This window comes from Salmo salar, chromosome 01, assembly GCF_965601325.2.
Source record: "Salmo salar chromosome 01, fSalSal1, whole genome shotgun sequence".
NCBI lineage: Eukaryota > Metazoa > Chordata > Actinopteri > Salmoniformes > Salmonidae > Salmo > Salmo salar.
In genome coordinates this window covers 67,985,032-68,009,719 of record NC_138291.1, presented here as the reverse complement: position 1 = coordinate 68,009,719, position 24,688 = coordinate 67,985,032, and the positions used below count along the sequence as shown (strand labels likewise).

The following is a 24,688-nucleotide window of genomic DNA, read 5'->3' as shown; positions in this document are numbered from 1 at the left end:
ATTATAAGCGTTGTTTGACTTGTTTGGAAAAGTTTATTGGTAACGTTTGGGATTCATTTTGTATGCATTTTGAAGGAGGGGAACCGGTGGATTATTGAATGAAGCACGCCAGCTAAACTGAGTTTTTGGGGTTATAAAGAAGGACTTTATCGAAAACAAAAGGACCATTTGTGATGTAGCTGGGACTTTTTGGAGTGCCAACAGAAGAAGATCTTCAAAGTTAAGGCTTTTATTATATAGCTATTCTGACTTTCGTGGCGCACCTGCCTGGTTGAAAAATGTTTTTCATGCTTTTGTATGTGGGGCGCTGTCCTCAGATAATCGCATGGTGTGCTTTCGCCGTAAAGCCTTTTTGAAATCTGACACAGCGGCTGGATTAACAAGGAATTAAGCTTTATTCTGATGTATGACACTTGTATTTTCATGAATATTAAATATTTATATTTCTGTCATTTGAATTTCGCGCTCTGCAATTTCACCGGATGTTGTCGAGGTGGGTCGCTAGCGGAGCGCCTGCGCCAGAAAGGTTAAAAGGTCCTAAATGATGTCACCATTGCCCTTGATTCTAAGCAATTTTATGCTGCTATTTTTATTGACTTGGCCAAAGTTTTTGATACGATAGACCATTCCATTCTTGTGGGCCAGCTAAGGAGTATTGATGTCTCTGAGGGGTCTTTGGCCTGGTTTGCTAACTACCTCTCTCAAAGAGTGCAGTGTATAAATTCAGAACATCTGCTGTCTCAGCCACAGCCTGTCACCAAGGGAGTACCCCAAGTCTCGATCCTAGGTCCCACGCTCTTGTCAAGTTACATCAACAACATAGCTCAGGCCGTAGGAAGCTCTCTCCTTCATTTATGTGCAGATGATACAGTCTTACCAACAAGCTTTCTCTGCCCTTAACCTTGTTCTGAACAATTCCAAATCAAAGGTCATGTGGTTTGGTAAGAAGAATGCCCCTTTCCCCATCGGTGAGATTACTACCTCTGAGGGTTTAGAGTTTAAGGTAGTCACCTCATACAAGTACTTGGGAGTATGGCTAGATGGTACACTGTCCTCCTCTCAGCACATATCAAAGCTGCAAGCTAAGGTTAAATCTAGACTTGGTTTCCTCTATCGTATTCGCTCCTCTTTCATCCCAGCTGTCAAACTAACCCTGATTCAGATGACCATCCTACCCATGCTAGATTACGGAGACATAATTTATAGATTGGCAGGTAAGGGTGCTCTCGAGCAGCTAGATATTCTTTACCATTTGGCCATCAGATTTGCCACCAATGCTCCTTATAGGACACATTACTGCACTCTATACTCCTCTGCAAACTGGTCATCTCTGTACAGTGCCTTGCAAAAGTGTTCATCCCCCTTGGGGTTTTTCCTATTTTGTTGCATTACATCCTGTAATTTTAATGGATTTTTATTTTGATTTCATGTAATGGACATACACAAAATAGTCCAAATTGGTGAAGCGAAATAAAAAAAGTATTTGTTACAATTTTTTCTTTTTTTTATTAAACGGAAAAGTGATGCGTCCATATGTATTCACCCCCTTTGCTACGAAGCCCCTAAATAAGATCTGGTGCAACCAATTTACCTTCAGAAGTCACATAATTAGTTAAATAAATTCCACCTGTGTGCAATCTAAGTGTCACATGATCTCAGTATATATACACCTGTTCTGAAAGGCCCCAGGAGTCTGCAACACCACTAAGCAAGGGGCACCACCAAGCAAGTGGCACCATGAAGACCAAGGAGCTCTCCAAACAGGTCAGGGACAAATACATATATCTGAAACTTTGAACATCCCACAGAGCACCATTATATCCATTATTAAAAAATGGAAGATTATGGCACCACAACAAACCTGCCAAGAGAGGGCCGCCCACCAAATCTCACGGACCAGGCAAGGAGGGCATTAATTAGAGAGGCAACAAAGAGACCAAAGATAACCCTGAAGGAGCTGCAAAGCTCCACAGCGGAGATGGAAGTATCTGTCCATAGGACCACTTTAAACCGTACACTCCACAGAGCTGGGCTTTACAGAAGAGTGGCCAGAAAAAAGCCATTGCTTAAAGAAAGAAATAAGCAAGCACATTTGGGGTTCGCCAAAAGGAATCTGGGAGACTCCCCAAACATGGAAGAAGGTACTCTGGTCAGATGAGTCTAAAATGTAGCTTTTTGGCCATCAAGGAAAACGCTATGTCTGGCGCAAACCCAACACCTCTCATCACCCAGAGAAACCATCCCCACAGTGAAGCATGGTGGTGGCAGTATGGTGGGGACGTTTTTCATCGGCAGGGACTGGGAAACTGGTCTGTATTGAAGGAATGATGGATGGCACTAAATACAGGGAAATTCTTGAGGGAAACCTGTTTCAGTCTTCAAGAGATTTGAGACTGGGACGGAGGTTCACCTTCCAGCAGGACAATGACCCTAAGCATACTGCTAAAGCCACACTCGGTGGTTTAAAGGGAAACATTTAAATATCTTGGAATGGCCTAGTCAAAGCCCAGACCTAAATTCAATTGAGAATCTGTGGTATGACTTAAAGATTGCTGTACACCAGCAGAAACCCATCCAACTTGAAGGAGCTATAGCAGTTTTGCCTTGAAGAATGGGCAAAAATCCCAGTGGCTAGATGTGCCAAGCTTATAGAGACATACCCCAAGAGACTTGCAGCTCTAATTGCTGCAAAAGGTGGCTCTACAAAGTATTGACTTTTGGGGGTGAATAATTATACACGCTCAAGTTCAGTTTTTTGGTCTTATTTCTTGTTTGTTTCACAAAAAAATGTATTTTGCATCTTCAAAGTGGTAGGAATGTTGTGTAAATCAAACGATACAACCCCCCCAAAAAAATCTCTTTTAATTCCAGGTTGTAAGGCAACAAAATCGGAAAAATGCCAGGGGGGATGAATACTTTTGCAAGCCATCGCAAGACCCACTGGTTGATGCTTATTTATAAAACCCTCTTAGGCTTCACCCCCCCCCCCCCCCCCACCCCCCCACCCCCCCCATATCTGAGACACTTACTGCAGCCCTCATCCTCCACATACAACACCCGTTCTGCCAGTCACATTCTGTTGAAGGTCCCTAAAGCACACACATCTCTGGGTCGCTCCTCTTTTCAGTTCGCTGCAGCTAGCGACTGGAACTCTGCAAAAAACACACAAATGGGACAGTTTTATCTCCATCTCTTCATTCAAAGACTCAATCATGGACACTCTTACTGACAGTTGTGGCTGCTTCGCGTGACATATTGTTGTCTCTACCTTCTTGCCCTTTGTGCTGTTGTCTGTGCCCAATAATGTTTGTTGCTGCTGCCATGTTGTGTTGCTACCATGTTGTTGTCATGTTGTGTTGTCATGTTGTGGTGTCTCTCTTGTCGTAATGTGTTTTGTCCCGTATTTTTATTTTATTTTTTATTTTTAATCCCAGCCTCCATCCCCACAGGAGGCCTTTTGCCTTTAGGTAGGCCGTCATTGTAAATAAGAATTTGTTCTTAACTGACTTGCCTAGTTAACATTAGTGTTAGCCACCTAGCTAACGTTGGCAATAACAGTTTGGAATTCGTAAACATATCATACGTATTGAAAATTCATCACATATTGTATTGATTGCAATTCATAAAATATCATTTGAATTGTTATGCGTAACACATCATACAAATTGTAATTTGTAACATATCTTAGAAAATGGATGATGAAAATCCACAAATTAATACATACCCTACCAAACGTAACATATCAAAGTAATCTGAGAGTCCCGGATTATCGTTTACGATGTTACGTCTACCCCTGAGTCCAGGTTGCAGCAAAAATAGGCCCAGACCAACATGTGATGTTATTACACCAATAGCCTAACAATAATGGACATTAGGCCTACGTCCGATTTACATTGCGCCACATGTTGTTTAACAAGCTAACTTTATTTCAGAGTCCCTTATTTCTGCAGGCTAGTAATTTGTCAAATATGTATAGGCTCATCATCAGGATAATGGGAATTTAGTAGGCTATTTAGCCAAGTGAAGTTAAGGCTTTGTCCGCATCATTGCCGTAAAAGGTGCATCTTTGTACAATGCAATCAAAGGTTGATTATGTTTAGAAAATTATGTTGAGAAAAGTATGTACAGTATGCATAAGCTGTAAAGCAATAACTTTAGAATGTTCCATAAGTCTATTTTGTTGCTCCTCTGGTAGGCTACTATGACTTTCATATTATTTATTTCCAAGCGCCTCGATATTGATTATTTCACAAGAAAAATGACAAATGGCAGCAGGGAATGACACGGTCAGCAGGTTCTATTAGAGAAATGATAGTATTGCTCATGGTTTGTTAAAAGGTCCAGTTTAGATACTTTATAGGTTTACATCCATCATCGTCTAATGACCTATATGATGAAAAACATGGAGTCTGGTGACAACGGCCCTGTGCAGCTAACTTCACTTAGTAATTGCCCCCATATTAAATATAGATTTTTGTTATGATATCTTGTGAGAATTATTTTCTTTGGGTCAAGAATCTCAAGATTATGATAAAATACATAGATTTAATGGCGAAATCACAGAGGGGGAAAACAAGAAACAATAGGTAACCTACATAGGCCTAAAGATGGTGGCTTCACCAAAATATGCTAGGTCATCAGTATTGTTGTTAGCTATTGTTACCATTTTAGGACAATGTCGACTGAATCCTGAAATGGAAGTCAATAATGAGTATATTTAACCATTTTATTAACACTTTTGATGATTTTTTAAAATGTAAAATTTGTATTTAACCTTTTGTTAACTAGGTTGCTAACATTAGCTAGGCTAGGGGTTAAGGTTTGGGTTAAGGTTAGAAGTTTGGTTAAAGGGTTAGGGTTAGGTGAAGGGTTAGCTAACATGGTAAGTAGTTGCAAAGTAGCTAAAAAGTCTACATGATAAAGGGGAAAAGAGCAACGGAGAAACAACAGCGGAAAGGCCAAAGGGTTGGTCTACTATTTCGGCAGCCCTGTTTTCATCCAAGAAATTGCCTTATTTTGCTTTGCGCCTCCTTAACACATAGGCCTATGCTTCGCTTGGGTTTTGGATTTCCTTAACAAAAGTCATGAGGTTATGTATGCCCTATCAACAACATTCTTGACATTGTGTTCCACATATTTTCGTCGCAGTAAAATATGTGAACTTGCATTTATTGCGTATGGATTTGTAATGTCTTCTTCTATGACATCTTCGCACGTCATTTTGGGGTATCCACACATAATTTTGGGGTATCCCACAACCAGTTTCATAGGTGGGCATAGAAAACTTATGGATGGTGACAAAATAGGCTACCTGTGATGATTAACAGGTGACAGGAGATGGCAATAACATCATATAGACGCAGAATAACTGCACTTAAGCGGTCATTTAAAGCTGAGATCCGTGATAGGCAAAACAGCGCCACTGACCTCCCCAGGCACATTTGTTATTGTTTTTGTTTTGAAAAAATGAACATCCAGCATTCTGGTAAAAAAATGATCATAGTACATACTCTGCTGTTCTATAGTGCATAGCAATGATGTGCAATGATGTCCGAGGGAAAAAACAAACATTGTTTGTTGTTTGAAGTAATGTCTTAATATCCCAAACAGATGTGGCAGTTTCACCACTATCGATTCCAGCTTTAAAGATGTGCTATAAGGTTTTGTATAATTTCAGCCAGTAGTTGAAAGTGGGGCTCAAGAGCCAAAATGGTCCCCAAAAATTGGGCATAATTGTGTATGTCATCCATTTCATATGATATGCTACTTCCTGCTATTTTTTTTCATGTCATATCATATATATTTTTTCATATCATACGAAATTCCTGTGATATGCTACAAATTCCAATTTCTACAATATGTTCAATCACTTTAAATGAGCAGGTGTTAATTAAGACCACCAAAGGCTTATCGGGGAAAATAATCTCCATGCTCAATAGGTTATCCAGCCTTTATCCTGTAATTTATAAATACTGTCATGACTATGGTTGGTTGGCATGGTCACACAGCAGCAGCCTTTTAGGCCTACACCACAGGGTACTTCCTCCAATAATGGCAACAGGACTTCACCTTCCTCACCATCATAATTAAGCCTATGAATGTGTATTCACTTCCATTTTTGACCTAATTGGCTTCCTCTTGGGGCCCACTCGCCAATGATGATGATGATGTCGATGATAATGTCGATAATGATTAAATAACATAGCCAAATCTAAATGAAAATAATAACAGATCGGCTATGATACATTAGGCTACATTTTGTGTTGCAACATAATCTCACACTCAATTCATGTAAATATGTACAAAAATAATTTCAGCAGATTTTGTGTGGCTTAATTTGTGTGAAAATACACACATTTTGTGCGTCTTAATTCGTGTTAAAAGACTTAATTCATAGGAAAATACATTTGTTGGGGGAAAACTACAGAACAATCTTTTGACTGTTATTGGAGCAATGCATTTTGGGCAATGGTGTTCTACACTGCCATTTTTTGTCTCCCACATTTATTTATATATATATATATATATATATATATAAAAAACGTGTTAACAACCCAATATTGTTAATCAACCAGGTTGTCACCGAAATAATTATAACATAATAATTGTTTTTAAAATTGTATTTTATTAATGCCAATGCTGTTTTCAATATTTATTTACGCTTAATACTTTGGGATACTGGTGCTATGTCAGATTTTATGAGGGTTGCCAGATTGCAGTACAAAGCTGTATTTGTCTTTTTTTTGTGGTGTCAATGAAGGTATTTGATTGGGGAATGGCGATACATTTTCATGATGGGAAATCTGTTTGGTTTAAATTCCCCTGGTGCAACTGCATGGTATTTGCAACTATAACGAGTCTGGACTATGATCAATTAAGCCATATCAATGCAGTTAAACAGGTAATGTAAAATAATGAATTATGTTGGCTAACATATGGCACGTCCAAGGCCGTTTCATGATGATTATTATGGTTGTGTCAATCATCTTATATACTTAGGCTATTGTAACAAGGCATATGCCAGCATTGTAGGCCAACTGCCTCTGCTTGTTTCAGACTCTCCTATGCCACTATTCCCAACATCTTATACCCCATAGGTTTTAAATCAACCCTTTTTAAGGTGATATAACTTGTATCATTATTACAGGGCTGTGAAACCCATAGCCGAATGCCTTCAGACTGAGCTTTTCTCATTATTTACAGTGCATTCAAAGTATTCAGACCCCATGACTTTTTCCACATTTTGTTACGTTACAGCCGAATTCTAAAATTGATTAAATAGTTTTTTCCCCCCTCATCAATCTACACACAATACCCCATAATGACAAAGCAAAAACAGGTTTGTAGAAATGTTTGCTAATTTATTCAACAACAACAAAAAACTTAAATATCACATTAACATACGTATTCAGACCCTTTACTCAGTATTTTGTTGGAGCACCTTAGGCAGCAATTACAGCCTTGAGTCATCTTGGGTATGACCATTCTCTGTAGATCCTCTCAAGCTTTGTCAGGTTGGATAGGGAGCGTTGCTGCACAAGTATTTTCAGGTCTCTCCAGAGATGTTAAATCGGGTTCAAGTCCAGGCTCTGGCTGGGCCACTCAAGGACATTCAGAGACTTGTCCCGAAGCCACTCCTGTGTCGTCTTGGCTGTGTGCTTAGGGTCATTGTCCTGTTGGAAGGTGAACCTTCACCCCAGTCTGAGATCCTGAGTGCTCTGGAGCAGGTTTTCATCAAGGAACTCTCTGTACTTTGCTTCATTCATCTTTCTCTTGATCCTGACTTGTCTCCCAGTCCCTTTCGCTGAAAAATATCCCCACAGCATGATGCTGCCACCACCGTGCTTCACCTTAGGGATGGTGCCAGGTTTCCCCCAGACACTTCGCATTCAGGCCAAAGAGTTAAATCTTGGTTTCATCAGAATCTTGTTTCTCATGGTCTGAGTGTCCTTCACGTGCCGTTTGGAAAACGTCAAGCGGGCTGTCATGTGCCTTTTACTGAGGAGTGGCTTCCATCTGCCGACTCTACCAAAAAGACCTGCTTGGTGGAGTGCTGGTTGTACTTCTGGAAGGTTCTCCCATCGCCACAGAGGAACTCTGGAGCTCTGTCAGAGTGACCATCTGGTTCTTGGTCACCTCCCTGACGACGGACATTCTTCCCCTGATTGCTCAGTTTGGCTGGGCGGCAGCTCTAGGAAGAGCCTTTGTGGTTCCAAACTTCTTCTATTTAAGAATGATAGAGGCCACTGTGTTCTTCGGGACCTTCAATGCTGCAGAAATTTTTTTGGTACCCTTCTCCAGATCTGTGCCTCGACCCAATCCTGTCTCTGAGCTCTACGGACAATTCCTTCGACCTCATGGCTTGGTTTTTGCTCTGACATGCACCGTCAACTTCAAAACCTTATATAGACAGGTGTGTGCCTTTTCAAATCATGTCCAATCAATTGAATTGACCACAGGTGGACTCCAATCAAGTTGTAGAAAAATCTCAAGGATGATCAATGGAAACAGGATTTACCTGAGCTCAATTTCGAGTCTGAAATCAAATCATATTTTATTGGTTACATACACATATTTAGCAGATGCTATTGTGGGTGTAGCGAAATGCTTGTGTTCCTAGCTCCAACAGTGCACTAACACTGCAGTAGTATCTAAAAATGATTCACAACAATACACAGAAATCTCAAAGTAAAGTAATGTAATTAAGGAATATATAAATATTAGATTGAGCAATGTCGGAGTGGCATTGACTAAAATACAGTAGAATATAATATAGTATATAGATATGAGATTAGTAAAGCAGTATGTAAACATTATTTAAACATTATTAAAGTGGCCAGTGATTCCAAGTCTATGTATATAGGACAGCAGCCTCTAAGATGCTAGTGATTGCTATTTAACAGTCTGATGGCCTTGAGATAGAAGCTGTTTTCAGTCTCTCGGTCCCAGCTTTGATGCGCCTGTACTGACCTCGCCTTCTGGATGATAGCGGGGTGAACAGGCCGTGGCTCAGGTGGTTGATGTCCTTGATGATCTTTTTTGGCCTTCCTGTGACATCGGGCGCTGTAGGTGTCCTGGAGGGCAGGTAGTTTGCCCCCGGTTATGCGTTGGGCAGACCGCACCACCCTCTGGAGAGCCCTGCGGTTGCGGGCGGTGCATTTGCCGTATCAGGCAATGATACAACCCAACAGGATGCTCTCAATTGTGCATCTGTAAATGTTTGTGAGGGTTTTAGGGGCCTAGCCAAATTTCTTCAGCCTCCTGAGGTTGAAGAGGCACTGTTGCACCTTCTTCACCACACTGTCTGTGTAGGTGGACCATTTCAGATCAGATGTGTATGCCGAGGAACTTGAAGCTTTCCACTTTCTTCACTGCAGTCCCATCTATGTGGATAGGGGCGTACTTTCTGCTGTTCCCTGAAGTCCGCGATCAGCTCTTTTGATTTGTTGACGTTGAGTGAGAGGTTATTTTCCTGGCACCACTCTCCCAGGGCCCTCACCTCCCCCCTGTAGACTGTCTCATCATTGTTGGTAATCAGGCCTAGTACTGTTGTGTAGTGTGCAAACTTGATGATTGAGTTGGAGGCGTGCGTGGCCACACAGTCATGGGTGAACAGGGAGTACAGGAGGGTGCTGAGCACGCACCCTTGTGGGGCCCCTGTGTTGAGGATCAGTGAAGGGGAGGTGTTGCTTCCTACCTTCATCACCTGTGGGTGGCCCGTCAGGAAGTCCAGGACCCAGTTGCACAGGGTGGGCATCAGACACAGGGCCCGGGACTTAATGATGAGCTTGGAGCGTACTATGGTGTTGAATGCTGAGCTATAGTCAATGAACAGCATTCTTACATAGGTATTCCTCTTGTCCAGATGGGATAGGGCAGTGTGCAGTGCGATGCCGATTGCATTGTCTGTGGATCTATTGGGGCGGGAAGCAAATTGAAGTGGGTCTAGGATGTCAGGTAAGGTAGAGGTTATATGATCCTTAACTAGCCTCTCAAAGAACTTCATGATGACAGACGATAGCGAAGAGTCCTAATACTTATGTAAATAAGGTATCTGTTTTTTATTTTTAATAAATTTGCTAAATATTCTAAAAACCTGTTCATGCTTTGTCATTGTGGATTGTAGATTGGATTGTAGATTGATGAGGAAAATGTTTTATTTAATCAATTTTAGAATAAGGCTGTAACGTAACAAAATGTGAAAAAAGGGAATTGGTCTGAATACTTTCCGAATGCACTGTATTTACGGAAGGCAATTTCCGTTTCATAACAGATAGCGTCCATTTATTTACAGTAGTGTGATGATTAATTATTGCTTTCTTCACTGGAAATACAGAATGTCTAAAAATGCCAAATATACCAAAAGCTAAATCAAGTAGAGATTTACGACTATTTAACCATGTTAATCATTACTGAAACATGCTAACTACAAACATTTAACTAGTTTAAGATAATTAATACATCACAACTAATTACAAATATTTTATAAAAATGATTCATTCAAGAGTTGGCTATAACATGAGTACCAACAAAGTGAGTGTGTGTATATGTGTGTAAGTGTTTGTATGCGTGTGTATTATGGGGTTTATTATAATTTCCCATCATAAAAATGTATCTAAAAAAATTGTTTTACCTATTTGCACAAATTGAACGTGAGATTGTGTTGTTTTGTGAAGTAGTGCGTAGCCATGCTGACAAGTCTTTTGTTGCTGATCCGTCTCCATCTGTGATTAAGGTCCTGCATTTAGCCTTTATTGCCCACAGAGGACGCTGTCCTCTCATTATTCATTTATCATTGGGCATGCTCTAACAAGTAAATGAATATCACTGAGTGAATATACATACCGCATTTACAGACTGCAATCTAAAGAACGAATGAACAAAATCGATTTGGTAAAAAATAATGACTATGCAACACAGAAACATTTTAGACATCCATAAAGTAGAAATATGATTAGAATTGCTCATTCATTACATATTTTAGGCTTACAGTTGGCTAACCATGACTGTTTCTGAGACCATTTCAGAATGAATTTCTAAATAAATCAGCAAAAACAAATGATAGTTCGAAAACAGTGTTCAGATCTCTGATGAAACAAAGTAAACACAGATGAGTCTTATTAAATTGTTGGGTTTAATTGTTCTAATTAAGGGGGAAATGTATCAACTGGGTCAGAATGTTGTATGGTTTACCTTTATTGAGGTAAACCTATGTTATAGCATACAAATACACACAATTCAGCATGTGTCCCATGAGCCTTTGTGTCCTAAAAAGCAATGCAAATAATTGCAACTTGACTACATTTGGAGTTAGGCAACTGATTAAACATGCGCATCCAATTGACAATCATTTGATTGCAACAATATTTTAATTAGGCTATATCTAAATGTAAATATAGATTCCTTATTCTGTAAACTTTTCATAATAGGCGTAGTGATAATATGGACATAATTTGCAACCTTTTTCAATAGAATTGTTGGCAGATAGTCCATAGGGGAAAAAGTCTAAATGTTCATCAATTTAATTTATTCACTCCAAATTGTGTCAAAACATGACACCTGGAGGGAAATGATCTTGTCTGTGCTGTAATAATTAAAGTTTGTATCCTACCCTGTAAAGTTATAATAGCTAGCATATAAACATAGTCGAATGAATCGTGTAAGTAGAATAGGCCCTATTTAGCTAAATATGTTACACAACATTTTGCGTGTAGCCAATTATGGGAAAAATTGAAAAATGTATTTACTGAGTAATAATCAAAGTATGTTTTCCCAAATGTGCTCTAATCCACAATATTCTACTTTGTTGTAGGCCTATCTTCATCTGAGCACATGAGTATTTATTTTGTTGGTATTTGTGTTACGAAAATGGCCATTATAAAAAGCAGAACTTACAGCCATCCATAGTTTGCCGAAAATTGGTATTGCTCTTTCTGAATCTAAGCTATATTATCGATAACTATGAATCATATCACAACCTCAAAATACCCAAATTAATATTCACTATAATGTTTTCCAATATTTGTATTTATTTATTTTATTTAGCTAATTGTGATAGAGGCATACTCTGCTATTAGACTATAGGCTGTGTTCGGTTAGAGTAATTTGCCTATTGTAGCCTACTTCCAAAGAAGCTCAGGCCAAACATGTCCTTTTGTGCTAACAACCCTGTCCTCATTTTCTACCTAATTGGACTATATAAGACCAATAAGACCAGAACGCTACAGCCTACAGCCAAAGCGCAATGTTAGGGTGGACTTCGTTGTTATCGCGTAGCCTACACCCCCTCTCTCTCTACCTCGCTCTCTCTCTGCCCGTCTCTCTCCCCCTCGTTCTACTTCCCATCTCTTCCTTAATCCCATTTGCCATTGTACATGCCCAATCGCCGTATACTTTCCGCATTTAACTTGGATGACATTTTTATTTCATCATTAGCATCCGGCGCCAGACTGACGCGGTGGACACAGTTGCATGTTGACTAAGGAACGCACAAGACTTGGATGCAATATCGATATTATTTTGTTCTCTCTGAAGACTATTTACTTTTCTGATGTGTATTTTATTTTTGACGTTCTCGATCATCTGGTTATCAAGACGATATTCCTAATTTAAAACATCGCAAAGAAGGACAATTACGAGTCTTCTATTTGAATAATATCACTGTTTCTAAGTCTTTTATTAACACTTACATTTGTGGTCTAAGGCATTCGGACCACAACCTCCAAGCAGCAATGCCCGAGACGGCGCAAGAGACGTGCACTCCGGTGAAAGACTCTCCCTTCTTCATTAAGAACTTGCTGAACTGTGATAGTAAACCATCCAAACCCAAGCCCATCTTCGCCTCGGCAAAGGTAGCTTTTGAAGGGGGCTTTTCTCTATCCCAGGTCGGGGACTTCAACTTTCCTCGCTTTGAGTTACCCACACAGAGGTTTGCCTTACCGGCGCACTATCTGGAGCGAGCCTCAGCATGGTGGTATCCCTACACACTCAGTGCAGCCAGTCATCTACACAGAACCGAAGGTAAGTCCATGAACATCTGATGGTCTTCTCTTTCTTTACCTTTTACACTATCAGAAAACGTATAATGTGCGTAATTTGTATAGTGTAAATTGCTATTGATGCTATGGGTTGAGCTTTCATCTGTCAAATGACATTCAAACAAGGATATACTCAGCAAGTATGTTGCCACTTATGATAAGTATTTCATTCAACGTAAGGCCATTGTCAGCATTGTATGTTTCTATTTTTCTTTTACGCGTTCGTTAGGCCATTGTCAGCATTGCATTGCATGTTTCTGTTTTTCTTTTACGCGTTCAAGTGAATGGTATAGCCAACTGCTATTTTATATATTTGCTAAAGCATACCCAGTGTCAACGAGGTATTGAACATGCAGTCATGTTTATAACCCATATTTCCTGTCGTCATTTTAGTTGCGGAGAAGGCAAGAGCAAGAGACTCCTCTCCAACCTCGTGCACGGATCGCGACTCGCCAGACCTGGTGCTCAAATCTGACCCAGACGGCAAAGAAGACGAGGACAACAAAAGTGGGGATGAAATAGTTCTTGAAGAGAGTGATCCCGAGGACACAAAGAAAGACAGTGGGGTAGACGACTGGAAGAAAAACGAGGACGGCGGGGACAAGAAAGCATGTCGAAAAAAGAAAACACGCACAGTGTTCTCCCGGAGTCAGGTGTTTCAGCTCGAGTCCACCTTTGACATGAAACGCTACTTGAGCAGTTCGGAGAGGGCCGGATTGGCAGCGTCTTTGCACCTGACAGAGACCCAGGTAAAGATTTGGTTCCAGAACAGACGAAATAAATGGAAGAGACAGCTTGCCGCTGAACTAGAGGCTGCCAATCTGAGCCACGCCACTGCACAGAGGATAGTGCGAGTGCCCATCCTCTACCACGAGAACTCTGCCTCAGAGACTGGCAGTGCCACCGGGAATGTGCCTGTGAGCCAGCCGCTCCTCACCTTCCCTCATCACCTCTATTACTCTCACCCAATCGTCACCTCTGTGCCGCTACTCAGACCGGTCTGAAAAACAAGAGGTTGTTGTCTATATTCCTAACTCGTACAGAACACTACACAATACAAACTAAAACAATATTTTTGTAAGGAAGAAAAATAAAAAATAAAAAAGAGAGCCATGCTTTCTGTCAAAGAGGACCTATTGCGCATTTTTATATTAGACTGCAGTTTACATTTTCTCTGGTATAATTTCACACTATTAGCATATTGTTATTATTAATATTAAAAGTATTCTTCTAATTATTGTTATAATAATAATTATAATTAGGCCTATTATTATTAGGCTTTTTGTTATTATAGCAGCTTTGAGATCATTTCCGCTAAGACTATCCAGTTCACACTGCCCCAAAATACATTTCAGCAAGCCTGTTTCCCCCGCGCAGAACCATGACATTCAGGAAATTACATTGGAGTTAATTTTGTTCCATTTTTATTTACAACGTGTGTTATCACAATTCGGTAAGATTGGTTTGTTTTCTATTGGACAATGTTTTGATATGGGCAATACTGTTAGCACTAGCATTTCACCCCAAGTTATGTGATAGACCCATTCAATTCGTTGTGTTTTCTCTTTGCTCAGCTATTTAGGAATGAATATCGGACAGATTATCGAACGGGCTCAACATTTTTTGGGGTTTTACTTAAAGCGCTTTAGCAGGGGACAATCAAGATACACTGTTTTATGTACAATATAATTGTAGCTTATAGGCTTATTGTTTTGATGTACTGACTCTCATTTATGCTTGCTCGACAATGTCCTTATAGCACAACTAAGAATTGAATGTCATTGCCTTTTGTGTTTTTGAAACTTTATCACGGTGTACAAATGTATATGGATATATTGAATCGAGTCAATGAAAGAAGCTACCAGGTGATGCTATTCCTTTGTACAGAAAAACCAGTTTTGATATTGTACTGCTGAATTCTGTTGTGAAATAAATGGAGGTTATTCCATATTTAAATATTTCAAATCAGTGCGTACTCAAGAATGCACAATGATGTAATTAGGCGTCGTCTACATATGACTCAGGCATCTATTCAGAAATGTCACATTTTGCCTGTTTGCCTCCCAAACAAATTAGGCTATTTTCGACTTTCAAAACGTCTTCATGAACAGGATGTATTGTTGCATAATGAAAATGAATATAAATAAACAAACAATACAACTTTCCATCAAATCTTTATTATAGACCCAATATAATTGTTGTGGCTTTCAAAATTGGCATGTGTGAGAGGAAATCAATATGCTCCTGGCATATACAAAGAGGAGGATATTCTGCCTAAATACTGTGTCTGATCATAAGTCAATTCCCATTACAGAGGCTCGACTGGCTCTATCTAACAACAAGTGCTACTCGTCTAGCAGACCACGTGGCCGACACTCCTCGGAGACACACTGCCATAGATATCGATGGTTGGCTGAATAAGATTATTACAATTTGGACCCTTGACATATTATATACAGTATATTGAAACATTTATCCTTGGAACAAACACGTTGGAAAATGTGAGTAGACCATGTAGCCAAAGGACATCAGAAAAAATTAGAATGAATCAAAATTAAGCATTATGCATATACATTGGCGCAACTTCACAAAGTTAAATATTAAAACCACACAGTAACCATTTTTATTTGCTTTAATTATTAGTAAATACTTTAATTTGCCATCCATATTGAATGTAAATACAGGTAGGCCTATCCCGAAACCACACGCTTATTTTGGTAGACCCATACATTATTATGTGAATGAAGAACCTGAGCAGGTGCGTAATCAACTTGCTGTTATGCACTTTCAAAGTTGTTTTACATTTAAAAACATGTATCGGTCAATTAGATGCGTAATTGCCACCATCTTGAGGGAAATGTAGTCTATTCAAAAGACAAAAATTACATTCCCTAGTATTACGCTGTTCAAAAATGTGTGTGTGTGCATGTGTATGCGTGCGTGTGGTGTGCGTGTGTGCGAGCACAGCTCGAGGCAAATTTTAACAATTCATTTAAAATAGTGTACGTTTAATTTCGCAACAATACTCGTTTTACTTGTGGATGCAGCTTCTATGTCCGTCTTCGGTAACGGTATACCACTGGACAGGTGCAATTAGCCCACCAAATATGCAATTTGTCTTTGACGTAATGGTTGTATTGTCAATTTTGGCTATGTAGTTTCAGCTGGGTCAGCAAAACATAAAGGCCTAAAGTTAGGGTTTGCTCAATTCGTTTTCATGTTCTAAGGGTTTAGATTGGTTGCATCTGGCTATTCACACACCAATGCCAATGTCTCTGCAATGCATGCCTACAATTCACCTGTGGAATGTTGCAAATGGTCGAAAAGATAAATTTGTGTTGAGTAGAAAACCTTTGGTATCTTGTGAAAAAGTTATCTCAAGTCTTTCGATCACCCATAGGCCACATTAATGTTTTAGGGAGTCGAAAGGTTTTGATAGCTATATGACAACGATTGACGTAGACTTTCTCCTCAAACCTTCACAATTTGTATCCACGGTATGTTGTGGACTGACTTTTTCCTTTTAATACATAAAGAAATATACTTTGTTAAATCATAATGTTTCACCGGTTTAATGTCAGTCACAAATTTTTCCTTTATTGTGGACGAGATAAATTGGCTCAAATTACATAGCTGCAACATTAGCCTAATATAAAGTTTTGATGTAGCGAAATATTTAACACATTTATTATCTACAATGTTAGATGGAATAACATAAATATCAATATGACTATAAAATTACTCTTGAAGATTAGACCTACTTTGTTGTTTTATTCAGCATTCCTTCCAGCTGAGTAGAAACCAGTCAACGCCTTGCCTAAAGGTCATTTTCTGATTTTGTCTCTAATGCAGTTATCGAAAACAAATCAGTAGCTACTCTATTATGACCGCATCACTAGACAAAGAGCGCATTCAAATATAGTCTGATAATCACTCATGTATTGACGTATTATATCATGCAAACTCCACATGGACCCATTACAGAGAATTAATAGATTGGGATATATGGCGTTCTTCCCCTACCACATATTGATCTACAAACGTCTAAAATATTGTTACAAAAAATGGCATTGTTCACGGGCAGTTCTGGTTACGCTCATGACCTTGATTTGCGCGCATAAATTGAAAAAAATGACAACTCGATAATTTCCATTTGTAGAACATATTTATGTAAAGTAGAAGGGGCGAGACCAAAAATAGGATAAAGTAGCCTACATTTGCAGGAACAGGGCAACGGACGTAATCGCAGGAAAGTTGAGTGCTGATCAAGTGCCAACAGCTTATTAAGTATTTTCAGCCCTTTCCTGAAACCCTGGGCATCTGTTCACGCATGTGTGATTCATGCAAATATCTGTGGAGATATTGTGTTGCAATTTCTTTACCGTAGGTAGGCATAATTATGTTAATTGAGCTTAAAGGGAAAATCCACTCAAAAATTACCTTTTGGTATTTCTTTTCATTAGTCCACTGTTGATACAGTCCCAAAATGTTGTGCATATCAGATGTCCCGTTTGAAAGATATTGGACTTTCAAGAAGCAAAGTGTCACAGGCCTCATCATGATGATGCAAAATGATTAGTCAGGAAAGCTTGAAAAAAAATATCAAAAGTAAGTTTGAATGGATTTTACTAATTGTTTATACATTGCCACAAGCCTGCATACATTTGTAAATATCGTGGCATCATTTTGTCAATAATGTATAAAATAAAAACAAACTTTTGGTGTCAAAGGGATAACATGGGCCTTAGCACAACACTTTCTGGACACACTTATTTTTTAGGGAACGGAAATCTTTATACTAGTATCTCATTTGCTTCGGGATTGAATGCGAGCATCAAGATTTTCATAAAAGTTCTATTAAGTGAAACATAGGTTGCGGGGCACAGTCTGATTGGAACAGTTTAAATGTTAATTGTGTTTTTAATTTGACATATAGTTGCTGTGAAGAATGACACCGAAACGCCAAGGGGCGGTCGATTTTCTTAATTTCTCCCCGAGGAATTGATGAGTCTATCAGGGCAGTAGATTGGAAAGCCATTAAAACTCAATGGTGAGGTTGTTAATTGGAACTTGATGGATAGGAGCCCTTGGATAGGCTATACTGATCCAATCTTCTTGACTTTCTGTTTTCCAATAAATTACCCAATTCATTTCCAGCCGAAGATTACATAAATTGTAGCCTACACCTCCAGGGTTCGCGCTCTGTTTTGCTCTTACGACTGCTTCGACCCTCTCTCTCCCTCTCTCCTATTTGAAAAAAGGAGCTGGGCTCGGATCCTTGAATGAAAATCGAAACATAATCAACGTTTATACTTAGAAAATGTATTGATATCATTTTCTCTGGTAATTTCCTTATTTTAGAGTTGGACACATCATATATCATAATACACACGTGTAGGGGTCTTTGTTTAATATTTATCGAAGCTTGATTCTTTGATCAAAGCTGCTCATAACTTCATCTGTCTTTCTAAGACCCCTTTCCCATAGTAAAGATCGTGTTCTGTTATTGCGGTAGGGCTGCAATACAACACCTATCACTGTGATAGAGCACGAAGTTAGACCGCGCAATGATGTTTCTGAAAAAAAATTCTATAAGTAAAATGTACAAACGTCATGGATAGAAAAAGACTGCATATCAGAGACGTGAATGCAGGATCTTCAGAAACGTTCAAATAAATATGAATGACACAATTACCTTTATGCAGGCATATAGGCCTACAATGAATTATAATGCCATTTATTTATTTATTTTATTAGGCTATTATGAACAATATATTCAGATTTGTTTAAATAACATCCTAATAACTGTGGAGTTGAATTTGTATTCAAGTGTCGGATTAATTATGTAATGATTTCTTGTTAAGGATAGCTTAGAAGGGTATAATTAAAGCTTTAAAAAGACATCGCTGCTGTTGACAAAGGTCTTTGTTTGAAAAGAGCGCGTATACAATCAGCCCATTTAACTGTCATGGCAGATTTCATGCCTCATGTGTAGTCACCGTAAATCCAGCGCAATCTGACTGCCCTCATATATTACCCCAGTACGTGTAGCTAGCCTACGTCTCGGTGGACATAATGCGTTCCTGACAATCATGGTTTCATCATCATCCTCATCAGCACCCTCATCGTCTTCATCATCGTCTTTATTATCGTCATCATTATAATCATCGTCATCCTGTTACTCCTTCCTCCTATCAAAGGATTAACAGAACCACAATACGAAACAGTATTGAACAGAATAAGGAGAAAGGCTGGGGTCGCCTCCCTTGGCGCAGCAGCATGAGGGTTCGGGCGCTGACATTATGATTAAAGCTGACCGTTTGTAATGTGTCTGGGGTCCCTTAGAAAGCAGTAAAGAGGGATAATGTGCTCGAACTGCGAACTCAAGCCCAGCACCTGCCCCGCCAGACACGGTCAGAGAGAGAGGGAGAGGAGATGCAGGGGCGGCGGTGGGGAGCGCCCCCGCCCTCCAATCAATTAGTCAATCAATTAGCAGGCCTCTACTCTACGCGAGGCAGAATAACTGTAGTAATGATCAAATGAATTCCTAATCGCAGATAATGGACCTGGAATGTGTTTATTATTTTCTGGAGAAAAAAATAGTAAGGTTCCGTATTAGTTTCAGAACTGTGTTGGATTATCTGACCAGTTTACCTTGCACAAGGCTAATAAAATACTTTCCATTCCTTCAATGAAGTCATTGTGCAGTACTTGTGTCTACAGTGGCCTGTAATAGCATGGTGTGCATTTCCCCCCGAGGGTGTCTCAGTGGTATGCTATTATTCAGTTGTAACTAATTATGTTAGGGATATGGGGTTTGTTCTTTGAGGGAATCTTCCAAACAAAGTATTTTACACTAGTAAGTGAAAAGGTTTAAATTATAGTCTATATCTACATCTAGAATAATAGACAAGGGGAGAATCATGACCAATCCAAACATCATGTCGATGTGAAACATTATTCTCTCCATTCACTTCAATACTATACATCTTGCATGGGAAATAATACGGGTCTACTACAGTGTAACAACAATGTGTTATGTTGTCTTGCAATAGACCTATTTGTGACAATATTAATTGGTAAAATTCCATCAACAAAGTATTGAATACTTGTGATTGAAAAAAAGGTAAAAGAAAAATCACTGAAGCTCATCGTTAAAAGACTCCTGGTAACTTCCATGGTTGCACCTGTTTCACATTTTCTCATAGCCTCGTGAGTGGGAAATTCATCCCCAGTCTGTCCTCTTAAATTGTGAATCAGGCCTACGTATTAGGTAAGTCATTTGCTACAGTTCCACGTGTGTAAATATATACACAAAAACAAAACAAACAGGCACAAAAAACGACACACAACATAAGACTCGAAAATTAGAAACCTTTACCTACACAACATTCATAGCCTAAACAATTCTCCCTTTTCAACCAAACGTCCAACGTAAATGAATGTGGGTTATAATAAGAGACTTGCTGCATCAGTTTCTAAATGAAAGTCGATGGATACTATGCCTATGCAAAACGTCTTGTGCTGTATATTTCTGGCAGAGAGAGATGTCTGATGAAGTAATATAATAGCCTAAGATGTGTGATTTGTCTGTACCATAAGGCCTATATTTGTCTACCTTCACTATCGGATTCAAAGAGGGACGTAAGATGGAATAAACGACAGCCTTTCCTTATCTCCTCTCATCCTATCTCAGAACCTCAACATGAGTTTAAAATTTCCGGGCTTAGTTTGAGCGTGTGATTGGCCCAGAGGAGCTTACCTACATGCAAATGAGCCAACGCCACAATACTGCCTTCAGTCCAGAGCGCGTGGAAGTAGACCAGGAATACATTCATGTTCCCTGAGCTCCAGGAAAAACCAACCCAAGCACCCCAATTTCTAAAAAGGTTTTACTAAAAAAAGACTATTTTCGAACTCTTTTACACAAGAGTCCTCACAGACCAATAATAAGAAAAAACTATACGATATAGCCCAATCTTACTGTTATGAGTCGAGAATGAGTACCACAGAAGACAACGGAAGCAAGTGCTCTTCGGCCCCGATTTCCACCTTCACTATTCAGTCGATATTGGGCAAGTCGTCGGAGAAGCCACGGTCCGGGGCGAAGGAGAGTTCCAAGGGACTGCAGCTGGCGAGGACGCGCTTGCTCTCGGTTTCTTCGGAAGAGGAGTGCAGTGGTGGGGAGGACTCAGCAGACTGTTTCTGCTCGGATCCTGGTCACAGCGAGCCATGCAACCAACATCAACCACTTAATTTTTCATGTTTAGGTGAGTAGATTACTGAATGTAATTTGTGTTGTGCGTAAAACGTACTAATTTTTGCTTTAAGATAGATTTTTCTTGAATTGATTTTCGTCGCTGACATTTTGCCTTTCGAAAATAAACGCTTATTTTCCAAGTAAAAAAGTTAAGTAGGCTATATATTGTATAAATCTATGTCATCTAACGGGATATTATCATTATTTCTATTATTAGGCTATTATTGTAGCCCAATAATAGATCAACAGTAGACTAAGGTAGGCTAGGCCTAATTATACACGTATTTATGATACATTTAGCCTAGTACTTGCTGCAATTTAAGCTTGTAAACTTCGATAACTCTATAGTAGCCTGTTTGTGACTGCAGATAGGTAGGCTATCACTTCACTTTGTTTAATGTGTCGTATTACTGCTAGATCAGCGAACAGGGGAAAGGTCAAATAATTAACAGGATGTTTCCCCCTTCATTCCAAATTTAATCGAGTCTTCTAATTGATTAAACATGTTTTCACAATGACTGCACTACATTTCGTCAATTGAGCGTTAAATGTAACCTGATTTAATTAATATTGTGCACCAGGCAGAGTCATATTAAATTGTTTATTTAAAAGGCCACTTACAACCTTTCAACGGTCAATTAATGAGTCAAAGTTCACACTTAATGCACTCTTGTACCGAGTATCGAATAATGTTCTTCTTTTAATAGGGATGTTCTCCAAACCTGGGTAGGCCAAAACAAAGCCTTTGAAAAATAAGGGTGAAATCTTTGAGACATATTCTACATTTTGTGACAGAATTGATAATCTGATCTAAAGGCAATAGACTAAAGCGTCCAGTAGCATATCTTAAGTTGATGCATATATCTTGAGGGTAGGCCTACACCATTTATCAATGTTGGTAGGCTATAGATGATATCGAGGAGGACATTGGGAAATCAGTGTTGAAATATTTTGAAATTATTTACATTTTATTTCCAACCTAGTGGTCTTTATACTGGGGCGGCAGGTAGCTTAGTGGTGTTGGAGTAGTAACCGAAAGGTTGCAAGATCGAATCCCCGAGCGAACTCTATCGTTCTGCCCCTGAACAAGGCAGTCAACCCACTGTTCCTTGGTCGTCATTGAAAATAAGAACTGACTTGCCTAGTTAAATAAAAGGTCAAATAAAATACTGGTATTTTTCCCCAATGCAGGTGCAACCAAGGGACTTATTTCAAGCCATGACGGGATTGCACGGCGACCGCACTTGACACAGCCTCTGCTGCAGGATTACAAAGAGGAACAAGAGAGACCATGCAATCCAATGTCACCTATTTCCGAGGAGAGACAGACAGACGGTGCGGACAAGCAGACTAACTCGTCCAAGAAGAAGACTCGTACCGTCTTCTCGCGGAGTCAGGTGTACCAGCTCGAGTCCACATTTGATATGAAGAGGTATTTGAGCAGCTCCGAGCGAGCTTGCTTGGCATCAAGTCTACAGCTAACAGAAACTCAGGTGAAGACGTGGTTTCAGAACCGCAGAAACAAATGGAAGCGACAACTGTCGGCGGAACTGGAGGCTGCGAACATGGCACACGCATCCGCACAGACACTGGTCGGAATGCCGCTTGTTTTTAGAGATAACTCCCTGCTCCGGGTACCAGTTCCAAGATCTATTGCTTTTCCAACGCCACTATACTATCCTGGCAGCAGCCTACAAGGGTTACCACTGTACAATCTGTATAACAAGATTGAATATTGACTCAATGCCTGTGATGACAGTCCAAAAAAATAACACGTTAACACACGACAGTACTTTCTTATAAATGTCTGCCAAACTCTTGTATATTATATCACTTTATTTGTTTAAAAAATATGTCTTATTATGCAGCAAATATTTTAACAAGAAAGCAACAAGCTTCTCTAAATGTATAAAATACACCATGTGTATAATAATTATTTTGAACCTTGATTTTGCGTTCTTCTCCCTGGTTACACGTTATATTGTGGGAATTTAGACACTGAAATACATATGTTATCAAGTGGACTGTTTCCCAAACGAATTATGAATGCATTCAAACAGTTTTAAATGTAATGTGAATGTGAATATGAAATATTGAGGTCCAACCACCTTAATCTGTTAAAATACTGGAAGAAATTGGGTTTATACATTTGGGGATATGGAAGTGCAAACTCGTTGCTTCGATTTTGGGGAAATGTTATTGTAATCATAGGCCCACCAAATGAACTGCTAATTCAATAAATTTTCTATATCAGTGAAACATGGGTTGGGATTTATTGTACATTGCCCGTTTTTAATATTTATTTCGACATCTCAATTGTGGCATTCAATCCAGTTTTTGAAAAACAGGAAAGGAAAAACGAATTTCATATGTACCATATAAAATAGCTTACTCATTTAAAATGTTCACACTGCAGCTCAAACATTATTAAAGACAAACCTATATTTGTTATTTTTCTGTGTAACTTTCTGCAATTGAAGTTTCAGTCAACATGGCACCCAGCTACAGTCGGCCAAACTCTCTTCTAAACGTATGACTCTGCAACTAACTAGGCCTCTAAAGGTGAACAGCGATACTAAAACACCCTCTTAGCCAGTGGCATAAGCGTCCAGCGCGCCAAAATTCATATTAAAAACATCTAGACTGCCTGGTAGCCTAAAAACAATGTAGGACACTGTTTTTCCGTATCCAACATATATTTGTCAAATGTGAACAATGTCATACTATACCCTAAGCCTCATAGGTCTGTTGTAACAAGTGCTCATATGCCTACTACTAACTGTGTTACTAACAGGATGTGCTATTAACAACAAAGTGTTGTCAACATGTTTTTACAAGAAGGGGACTACAGTTTCAAAATGATCTATGTATACAAGTGATTTCAGGTGTAGCCTTCCACTGCAGTATTACTGGCTGCAGATGGGTTTATGTGCTGCTTCCCTTCAACCATGGGCACATAATGAGTTAAGATCGTGTCAAACGCTTTGGTTATATTTATGTTGCCTGTCTTAAACACAAAGACTCTTTTCATCTGTCATCACAGTCCTTTGGCAAGTTAGCCAATGTGAAATGTGTCATATGTACTTATGAGTGTCAACTCAGTGGTCTGCTTAACCTATTTCAGGGGAAGGGAAAGAGATGTACACCATCAGCAACCAATCAGAGTCATGGTGGCATATTCTGACATTTGAAGTGTGCATTACAGGAACGTCTAGCCTTGTTGAAGGGAATGTAATAAGCAGTGGCATTGTTAAAGTTCAAGACTCACCGCATCGTTGTGTGATGCTTTTCCTTTTCAAGCTAGCCACCACTCAAATCAAATCAAACTTGATTTGCCACATGCGCCGAATACAACAAGTGTAGACTTTACCGTGAAATGCTTACTTACAAG

General features: G+C 39.4%; 2 protein-coding genes across 2 annotated transcripts; both read left to right on the top strand.

Moving 5' to 3' along the window:
* The first annotated feature begins 12,241 nt into the window (after positions 1-12,241).
* Positions 12,242-15,197, top strand: LOC106607506 (homeobox protein HMX3). The gene is made up of 2 exons (XM_014204516.3): positions 12,242-13,020; positions 13,431-15,197. Exons 1-2 carry the CDS (start codon positions 12,732-12,734, stop codon positions 14,039-14,041), a joined length of 900 nt encoding a protein of 299 aa, XP_014059991.1. The 5' UTR covers positions 12,242-12,731; the 3' UTR covers positions 14,042-15,197.
* A 5,646-nt stretch (positions 15,198-20,843) lies between these two features.
* Positions 20,844-23,547, top strand: LOC106608753 (homeobox protein HMX2). Its single transcript, XM_014206873.3, has 2 exons — positions 20,844-21,307; positions 22,489-23,547. The coding sequence occupies exons 1-2, from the start codon at positions 21,037-21,039 to the stop codon at positions 23,034-23,036; spliced, it is 819 nt and encodes a 272-aa protein (XP_014062348.1). The 5' UTR covers positions 20,844-21,036; the 3' UTR covers positions 23,037-23,547.
* Positions 23,548-24,688: the final 1,141 nt, after the last annotated feature.

Bases quoted from the DNA above. Each gene is read 5' to 3' on its own strand.
- LOC106607506 (XM_014204516.3), top strand. From the start codon at position 12,732: ATGCCCGAGACGGCGCAAGAGACGTGCACTCCGGTGAAAGACTCTCCC. The intron at 13,021-13,430 runs GTAAGTCCATGA...TCGTCATTTTAG, and splicing joins TCATCTACACAGAACCGAAG to TTGCGGAGAAGGCAAGAGCA.
- LOC106608753 (XM_014206873.3), top strand. From the start codon at position 21,037: ATGAGTACCACAGAAGACAACGGAAGCAAGTGCTCTTCGGCCCCGATT. The intron at 21,308-22,488 runs GTGAGTAGATTA...TCCCCAATGCAG, and splicing joins ACTTAATTTTTCATGTTTAG to GTGCAACCAAGGGACTTATT.